At 38.8% G+C, this 10416-nt stretch overlaps 1 protein-coding gene across 1 annotated transcript; it reads left to right on the forward strand.

The window, feature by feature from the left end:
* The first annotated feature begins 2151 nt into the window (after positions 1-2151).
* Positions 2152-10109, forward strand: LOC138592832 (sterile alpha motif domain-containing protein 9-like). Its single transcript, XM_069663712.1, has 4 exons — positions 2152-2260; positions 3284-3345; positions 3438-3502; positions 4230-10109. Exons 2-4 carry the CDS (start codon positions 3327-3329, stop codon positions 8739-8741), a joined length of 4596 nt encoding a protein of 1531 aa, XP_069519813.1. The 5' UTR covers positions 2152-2260; positions 3284-3326; the 3' UTR covers positions 8742-10109.
* The last annotated feature ends 307 nt before the right edge of the window (positions 10110-10416 follow it).

Below are 10416 nucleotides of genomic sequence, written 5' to 3' on the forward strand. Positions count from 1 at the left end.
TTTTTTGAGGGATACTTTTGCATTCCCTCACAATACTTCTGTATTCCCTCGCAACACTTCTGTTTTCCCTCGCAACACTTTTGTGTTCCCTCGCAACACTTCTGTTTTCCCTCGCAACACTTTTGTGTTCCCTCGCAACACTTCTGTGTTCCCTAGCAAGACTTCTGTGTTCCCTCGCAACACTTTTGTGTTCCCTCGCAACACTTCTGTGTTCCCTTGCAACACTTCTGTGTTCCCTAGCAAGACTTCTGTGTTCCCTCGCAACACTTTTGTGTTCCCTAGCAAGACTTCCGTGTTCCCTCGCAACACTTTTGTGTTCCCTCGCCATAATGTTCGTCTTCTTCTCCCTCTCCTTCTGAGCAATATATTTATTTCCACCCAGCTGCTCCCATTGATTGATCTTTACTTTGAACTAGGCATTAAGTATACTGATATAGTAAGACTGCTTGATAGGTTTGGTTATGTAATAAATGAAAGTAAACTCAAACGGATTCATAGATCCCGACGTCTCTCCAGAAGAAAGCAGCATGGATGCAGGTGACAGACCAAACCACAGCAGACCTGAATCTCCGTGGCATCATACGTTTGTTTGTGTATCTACTGTTACTGTTTATCTCCATATTATAGCCTCCTGCACTATATTATAATCAGTATTATAACTGCTACTTTTATTATTATATAGTATATTATATCATATCATATTATTGTATACATATAGTCGTATTATCATTATTATATTATTACTGATAACACATACTGTATATCATATTATACATCATACTCATGCTCTTATAATGTTGCGTTTTGCAGATGTTTATACAGTTTCAGTTTGATGATTTAGGTAAACTGACATGACTGGGTTATACTGAACTAAGAGTAAGATTTTTGAGTCTACAGTCAGTGACTTGTTATCAATTTAATTGTAGTAGTGCCAATATTAATACAAACTGGGAAAATGTTTTCATCTTTTTATTTCATTTCATATTTCATGTGCATTTTTTCTGATACAGTGCTGCAGTGCTGCTTAAGGGTCCCGTTTTGTTAAATATGTCTGTCTTTGCACTTTGAACTTACCTTGATTTTAATGATGTGATGTCAGTTTGCCTACTTGTGCAGAAATCCACAGGAATATTATGTATTTCTGCAAGCTGCACCAAATGATGTAAATTCCATAATTCTGACATCTCTCAGTGTAAATGGTGTGAACGATAAAAAATATATTGGACATGTCTTCTGTCAAAAAGGTTCCTAATCTCTACACCGATATTTACTGATGTTCACTACATTATTAAGATAAGATAAGGTAAGATAATCCTTTATTGATACACAGAGGGGAAATTCAGTTGTTGCAGCAACACAAAAACTACTTGCTAAGTAGTAAATACAAATAAACAAAATAAGTGGTCTATATAACTGTGAGTGAGGGTGACAGTTATGGGATAAAGTGACCTGGTATGATAGCAGCAACATTTTACAGTATGAAATTAGGTATGTGCTCAATTCACATCATTACTCATAATTCCCTCACATCTTTTTAAATTAATTTTTCAAATGTGAGGTATGTGAGTTATGATGTAATATGAGCTGACTTTCCCTTTAATATTCTAATAAACAGTACAGTAAAAACACATGAAATATGTCATGGATATAGTCAGGGTCATCCTAAACAAGAATCCATTCAAAGCTTCATGTAACCTATTGAGAATCTTTTTAAATTAATTTTCAAATATGAGGAAATTATGAGTTATGATCTCACTTGAGCTGACTTTCCAACTGTACAGTACACATGGAATTTGTATCGTTAGTTTTATTATATAGAATGTCACATAAGGTGCAATATAACGTCGGGGTTTAAAAAGGGGTACTTTGTCCTTTTTGGCCTTTCGAACACCCGTACCGTAACTCCACGAATAGACAAGCATCAAAATCCAGAAGAGAAGAAGAACATTATTGCGATGTATGAATTGCATGGTGACGCAAAAGTATAGCCTACCTTTAAAAAAAATCTCGCCATGGCCCCTCCATACTGGTATCTTCGGTAACACACAGACTCATACACGCCAAGTACCGCTAAGTTTCGTTTCTTCCTAAGTGACCGCCCACATCAGGACTGGCTGATTTCCGTGTTGGTCTCCATCGTTGTCCTCTCTCCTCTCTGCAAACACACCAAAGATGTCTCTTATTTGCTTTTCTCGAAACGTCTGTCGCATCGCCCATGCTCCAAGACGCAACAGCGGAGTCTAGATACGCTTTGAGGGGGGTAAGTGCTTTTTATACGAGCATTGACAGAAGTATTCGAGTCAGTATGGCACAATCTAAATTATTTAACACAAGACGTCAGTGATATGGTGTTAACCCAGTCTATCATTACTTCCTGTCCCTGACGTGCAAGTTTGGGATTTGTTTTTTGTGTTTAAAATCTATTGAGAATTTACCTTCTTGCTTTCCACTTTGACATTGCTTTGATTACAAACAATTATATCTTGATAGCTATGTTTGCTAGTGCCTAGGTACTGTATATTTAGTAACAGTTGAAAAAAAATCCAGCTTCTTCCTGGTTTTAATTTAACTACAGTGAAAGCACACTGTTGAAAACAGAAGTCTCTGTTAGAGGAACCAACCGCACAATACGGCATTAGACAGATTTTATAGAGAAAACAGTTTGACAGGGACTTGAACATTTTGCAGTGTGGGAAACAATGTTGCTGTTAAGCATTCAGTTATTCATTTTTGTAGTCTAACTGATGCATTCACCGGCACTTAAATGTAGGCTAGTAAATTCAGTTTGTTAATCTTATACATGAGTGCTGATATTAATCGTAGAAAACCTACCCTACCCAACCACTCCCTTCATCATTATCATTTTACATTTCGATTGGTAATCTAATACCTGTTTAGGGTTTGTTTTCATCAGTTTTATTAGGGCCCAGCACGAACTGTGTTAGACCCTCTTGAAATGCAACTATTATTTATTTTTCCTTTAATCAAATGAATCACATTTTTTACAGTCCTAGACTAGATTAAAGATTCAAGTTTGATGGGTCTTGCACATGGGTGTGGCAAATAGCTCCATACCAGGCCTTACCTGAAAACAAAGTGAACTCCACTCCTTTGCCATGTTGGTTCCTGCCAGGTTTTGCAATCCCCATCACTCCCCCAGCATCTGCCCTCAGGCTTTTGAAACTTCCTCTATTAAATAGAGCCTTCACAATTGTCAGGCACATCAAACATTACAGACAATGGTTATACATCAATATTTTAATATTAACATTTTCTCTTGCAGCATTAGGGGTCAAGATGTATAAGAAGTGTGCCAGTTAACATGAATGATCAGGAAAAATGAAGGTAAGGCTTTAATCTATCCCTTTTTGTGTTGTGTGCAAGCAGTATAGTAATTAGTCCTCTAACGTTAATTGCTACTTAAATTATTTTTGTAGTATTAGTGATCTACGTTTGTGAAGAAGGAGCCAGTGCTGACATGGCGGACCAAGGCGAAATTAAGGTAAATAACAGTTGAATAATTTAAAGTCCTTTACGATAATCCAATAAACCTGCAACTACAGTGAAGGAGGTTTCACATTGAATTCATGCACTTAAAGATTAAAGGTACAATCTCGAATATTTCATTTTTTGGCCTCTTGAGCACCACTCACTGGCAGTAATCGGTATTATGGGAGCATACTTCTCAATTTAACCAGACGTCTACGGCTGGCTCTCTTTGTCATGGTTCTAACTCTTAATTTTCCTTATTGTTGAAGTTGTATCTGTAGTCATCCATCTTTTCTTTGTTTGTTCAGCCATAGTAGATTAGTGTTCCCTCGCAATGCTTATAGAAACCGGAAGTGCAGCCACTTAGCTCCGCCTACCCTCTCTGGCAGACCAACCACTGCTGGGTGATGGAAAATGCGTCACTAACTGGGCGCCGCTTGTGATTTTTTCCGCGAATGTCGCCACTGTCACCCAGTCTGTAATACTGCAGATGCAAAGGCTTTCATCAGCCATAGGCTCAATCACCATTGTGTTACCTCATTCGGCGATAGATAATGACTTAACAGACATTTATTTACATGAAAAAGTTCGAGATTGTATCTTTGAGTTAACTGACTAACACAACTTTGTCAAATGTCTTTACTTCCTACATGTTAAAACACTTAAAGTCATTGTCCATGTCGAGTATGCAGTCATTTTAATTGTAAATGTGGAAAATAATAGCACCTTGTTTCATTTAGAGTCAGGACGAGGATGGGTCACCTGACATCAAGGATTGGAGTGAACAGCAAGTGAGAGAATGGGCTCTCAAGTTGGATGGTGTGGATAACAGTGTTGCAGAAATACTGTTTAAGGAGAACATTAATGGACACAGTCTTTTGCTGTTAGATACAACAGACTTAAAGACAATGGGTGTGAATTTTGGACCAGCAAAACTTATCATTCATGCCAGAGATGAGGTGGTGAAATTAATGAAAGAGTACCCAACTTGCTCTACAAACCAGCCTGAAAGGCCATGCAAGCCTTATCCATTTTGTCGGTACCATGATACATACAGATACATGGAGAACAGCATTCTTGATATTACAGAGTCTGGTGCCTCAGACTTAATTGAACCCTGCCATGAGTATAAAGCCTTTATCAATACAACAGATGAAACTAAAATGAGCAAGTTCACAGCTGAGGTTATTCGCTTTGGTTCTGCCTGTATGAATAGCCGCACAAATGGCACCATACATTTTGGCATAGGGGACAAGCCAGACTTCATCCATGGGCAAGTGTTGGGAGTGGTTGTTGAGGACAAAGAGGCTTATGCTAATGAACTTAAAACTGCCATTGAAGGGTATTTTGAGTTTAAACACAAACGGGCTGCTCAAACTTGTATCAGACCTCCCCGATTTGTTGGGGTTCTCAATAAGAATATGACATCATCTGACAAATGTGTGATAGAAGTGGACATTGTTCCTGAATCCACGATCTGTGAAGAAAACATCTACCACACTTACATGGACATAAAAAAAATGAAGAAAAAGGGTAAAGAAACAGCCAAAACTGAAACGCAATCGAAGCGATTCTTTGTCCGAGATGGTGGCAGCAGCAGGGATCTTCTTGCAACAACGACTTTCGCCAAACCTATGGAAGAGTACAACCAGTTTGTCCACAAGATGGCGCAACTATCCCAACTCAGAAAACAAGCAGAAGAGAAGCACCTTAATGTGATAAAGAGCAGTACCCAGGGCTCTAAATTAAGTCATATGATAACCGGTGGATCCCTCTCCTTAGATAAGTCACACTTTGAACAGTATGTGATAGTAACTAACAAATCACATTCAACCCAGTTTGAATCTCTAGGATTTCTTGTGGAACTTAACCCAACGGCTGTTTTAGACTTTGATCCAGAATCAGCTAAATGTGGATTACAGCGGAACTTTGAACAGAAAAGTACTGTAAATGTTCACTTACCAGTAAGGTATAAAATCACAGAAGGAGTTGAGGACATTGCTAACAAGTTGAAATTAACTCGTAACACCAGCTGGGTATTCTGCAATGGAGGTATTGAAAATGAGGATCCCTCAGACATAGACCAGTGGTTGATGAAAAAGGGAGCGTCCGTCCGAGATGTGATTTCTTTCTTGTGTCGGAAAGACGTGCTTCCAAACCAGAGATTCCTTGTCGTTTTCTTGCTTTTGTCGACAGTGAGTGAGAAGATGGACCCCCTTGTCGAGACTTTCAGTACATTCTGCCAAGAGCTCAAAGGCACCGCGCAAATCCTTTGTTTATGTGAAAATGAAAAAGCATTTACCTCCTGGAGAGACTTAATTGAGGCTCGGTGCGGAATCAACATCTCTGGTAGATGCATATATGAGCTTAGTTTTGCTGAGGTCAATGGCACTGTCCTTAGTCTCCTGTCCAAAAACCGTAAATCAAGTCGTTTCCTACCCTGTGGTGGGGGAAGCAAAGTGCTTCTTGAGAAGAAAGTGGAGCGTAGCCTGAACACCTTGGAGGTCTTGTGCGTGAACCAGTGTGAAGGAGGAAACCAGGACAAACTTATCAAAGAGGAGAACTTCTACAAAGGGGGAAAAGTATCATGGTGGAATTTCTTTTTCTCAGAAGAAGCTGGATCCACACCATTTATCAAACGCGACAAGTTTGACTTCATCATGAACACAGTCTTACCAGATTTGTGCACCCTCAGAAAAGCCTGCGTGCTGTTCAACCTCATGCATGTACCCGGATGTGGCGGGACAACTTTGGCCATGCATACTTTATGGGCTTTACGGGACAAATTCCGTTGTGCCGTCCTCAGAGATGGCAAGGCTGACTTTGCTGAAGTAGCTGATCAAGTGGTCAAACTTTTAATGTATGGCGATGAGGAGCAGTTACCACGGGTGCCTGTTTTGCTGATGATTGATGACTTTGATGATAAGGAAAAAGTATTTGACTTGCGGCAGCTCATTGAAAAAGAATGTGCGAAGAAAGACATTCGGTCCAAGACCGCACAGGTAATTCTCCTGAACTGCATGAGGTCAGAGTCCTCTGAACCAACTGAACCAACTGGAGACACAGTGTTCATCGGCAATAATCTCTCTGATAAGGAGCAGAGACTCTTTGAGGAAAAACTTGTAGAAATAGAGAAAACACACAAGAATGCCGAAACATTTTATGGATTCATGATCATGAAGAAGAACTTTAAGTCCGAGTATGTTCAAGGTGTGGCCCGCAACACTCTGAAGAGCTTCAACATAAATCAGAAACATGCACAACTCCTCGCTGTTTTAGTTTTGCTGCATGTTTACTGCAAGGGTGCCTCTCTCTCCATCTCTCTCTGTGAGGAATTTCTTTGTCTTCAACCAAAACCAATTTGCGGTACTGTCAAGGTCGAAGAAGGATTTGGGAAATTTTCCCCTTTAATTGCCAGGTGCTCAGTTGAGGATAAGGTGGTATTCGAAGCTGTCAAAATGATCCACTCAAGTATTGCTTGGCACTGTCTGCAGGAACTTACAACAACACACAATGTTAGCAAAGCTGATATAACCGACCTTCTGCTGACCACAAACAAGCTTTTTGAGAGCACACAAGGCAAAGACAAACTCCTGCAAGACGTTCACCACATTTTGGTGAAGAGATACCATTCTGTGGAGGAGGAGTCTCAGTTCTCTCCACTTATTCAAGACATTGCAAGCGAAACCGCAGGACAGGAAGAGATGGTGCTACAAAATGCATCAAAAAAATTTGAGAAAGATGCCATTGTCTCTCAGTTACTTGCCAGGTACTATTACCTAAAAAAGAAGGATTTCTTAGAGGCAAAAAAATGGGCACAGGGAGCAAGAGAGCTTGCCAAAGACAACTCATATATTGCCGACACATCAGCACAAGTGATCAAGCATGAGCTGAAGAATGCCATTGCAAACTACAAGGAAGAGCCTATTACTCCAGAAAAATTGGAGACATTAATCAAAATGGCTCAGTCAGCAATAGAAGCATTCAAGGCAGCACAGAACCTTGCAAAAAAGGAGTCAATTCAGCGATTACAAGTAAAAAGAGACAACAGTCCTTTTAATGTATCAGGCTGCCTGGGAGAAATTCAGGTTGGAGTACTTGTCATTGAAGTTCTGGAAAAGACCCCAATATTTTCTGCTGACAATGTCCGCCATGATATAATGAGTGGGCTTCTCTGTGGAGAGGTAAAGCTTCAGGATGTAGAGAGACATGACCAACGGCAGAACAAACACAGACGCTACTACTTCATTCTCAAAGAATTTGAGGATGTACTTTGCAACCTCAAATACAGGATGAAGTTAAACTTTGACCTTCTTGAGAATTTTTATGTGAACTTGGGCACCAGATTCGGAATGAAAGACAGTCGTGAACAGCGAATCCTAAATGAGCTGTTCAGATGTTTCAAACAGTATGCAAAGCTGTTCTGCAAGACAGATTCTGCGGCTCTTTTGAAGAAAAAGAACATGCCGATCCTGCTGAAACTACTCCAGGCACGACAGTTCCTGGAGATGCACAAAGCTGATACCTATTCTGGGATTCTGAACAGTCTCTCAAATGACACCGCACCTGAATCAGTGGAGTATATCGCCAAACTTTATGGTTTTGTTTGTTTACCTAACCATAGCCCGACTGTGAAGGAGAGAATCAACAGCATCTACGTCAATGTTGTGTTGAGTCGTGTCAAACTCGAATCCAAACACATCCAGCCATACCAGACACTAATTCCTCTCCTTTGCCAAATTCTACGTGAGCAAATCCCATTAGGTGATAATTTGCCACTGTACTTCATTGCAGTTGTGCTGTTGTGGCCACAACAGTTCCAGTCCGCTTCAGAATGTATGGGTCTGGGGAAGTACATCTCACTGATGAGGACCGCTTATCACTCAGTGATGAAGGAAGTGATGAATGGAAAGAGGCCAGTCATCCATTTCTTCCTGGGGAAGAGGCTGGGTTATGAGCGACTGGTACTCTTGGGGGACATCAAAAGGTGTGTCAGGGTTGGACAGGATCAGTTTGCCTCCATTTGGGAAAATGGCAAAATATGGAAAGAGAAAAAGGTGGAAGAGCTCCTTTGCAGGGTCACTGGTGAGGTGAAGGGTGACTTCATACTGGCAGATACTCACATCTCCACTCTGAAGGTGGAAATCCCTCCAGTGTTTGGAAGTGAGCTTAGAGGGCATTCCCAGGGGTCAAGAGTGTCCTTCTTTATTGGTTTCTCAATGAAAGGTCCTCTTGCACTCGACATTACCTAAACTAAGAGAGTGGCTGGTTCCAACACACTGTACTATAGGCTAATCATTGTGGATCCATCTTCTTAATAACCCTATGTATAGGCTTTAACTGAAAAAAGATGGAGTTACCTGGAATTATTTTTGATGCTATGTTACATTTTTCTGTGTATATTTTGCCTTGTATGTTACATAATGGATCTCATGGTTTGGTAAAGTAACATTTGTCAAGTAAAACCTTTTACAATGTCTTAAATATGTCTTATATCAAAATGTGCACTGTAACTCACAAGTCATTGTAAATGTGAAACAAGTGATTTTTAATCACTGAAAATCTAAATGTTTTTTTCCATAATGATTTAATCCGATATTAAAAACTGTTTAATTTTGTAGTGTTCTTTATTAACTGAACAAATATGTTGTGACTCAATTTAATTATGTTGAAAATGAAATATTGTACAATACATTTGCTTTTGGATAAAAATGTGTGATTTTCAAAGTGTCTTTAATCCTGCATGTTCCATAATTCATACAACTTATTTGCTCTAAATCATTTTTAAATCATGCTCGACTTGCCTCTCTTGTATTTAATGTGCCATTTGATTTTTGATACTGAATATTGAATTGTTGATTCTTCAACTTTTTATGTTTTTATATTTTGTCATTACTTTAGAGACTGTTCAGAAAGTTGTTTTTTACATTCCATTAAAAACAATAATGAAGAAAACGCTGTCTTATATGATATGTAAGAATTTGCAGCATCAGACGTGTTTGATATCGATATGACTTATTTCCATTCAGTAACCCTTGAATAATGTTTTGTTGGGCTCTGTTGTATTTAACCGAGTTATTTAGTTGTCGATAGTGAATATGAAATTGTGGAGTTTGGGTATTTTTTAATGTTGTTTATGCTGATCCTGACTCTCGGTTTATACTGAAATGATTTTTTGCCTTACTTTGCCGACTTTCTTTAAAGAGCTTTTTTTTTTCATATTTGATGAAAGTCTAAAATAAATGCACTGTCAAAAATGTGTACTTTAAAAGATGTGTAAGAATTGGCAGCATTTTACATGAAGTATCTTTGATTCTGCTTGTTCCTCTCTCTTGTATTTAACCGACTCATTTACTTTTTGTTACTGCTTATTGAATGTACTTTTATTTTTTTTATGTTAATGCTGATCCAGATTTTTAGTGATACTATGTTTAAAATGAAAAAGATTTTTTGTCATCATGTGTAACATCCCTCAGTGATTCTGAAAAAAAACATTTTTTTGCATTCCATGAAAAACAACGAGCTTTGAAAAAGCTGTCTAATAAAAATGCACTGTAACATTACTGTTTAAGAATTTATTAAAATTCAATCTGTTTAATTCAACACTTATAAAACGTTAAAATCCCAGGACTGTCCCCAGTGTCGTCTGTTTCTTCTCTGTTTTTTTGGGGGGGGGGCATAATTACTACTATTATTAAAAGAACATAAAGTTAAACAGATTTAATATGTACATATTTGAAGTACAGTACTTTGTGTAAAGTATGAGTGTCCAGTTCAGGGTGTTGTTACCTACATCACACACTGGAGGGCCTCACAACCTCAGAGTTTATAAAACCCTACAGTATTTAGTTATGTTTTTGCTAAAAGTGATTGTTTTTGCCACTGACAGGTTCATTGTCATTCTAAGTGTGTTAATACACATCAGGT

Source organism: Semicossyphus pulcher, unplaced genomic scaffold (genome assembly GCF_022749685.1).
Source record: "Semicossyphus pulcher isolate SPU_LCO1_2020_fin unplaced genomic scaffold, fSemPul1.0.p SCAF_15, whole genome shotgun sequence".
Taxonomy (NCBI): Eukaryota; Metazoa; Chordata; class Actinopteri; order Labriformes; family Labridae; genus Semicossyphus; species Semicossyphus pulcher.

Bases quoted from the DNA above. Each gene is read 5' to 3' on its own strand.
- LOC138592832 (XM_069663712.1), top strand. The intron at 3,503-4,229 runs GTAAATAACAGT...TGTTTCATTTAG, and splicing joins CGGACCAAGGCGAAATTAAG to AGTCAGGACGAGGATGGGTC.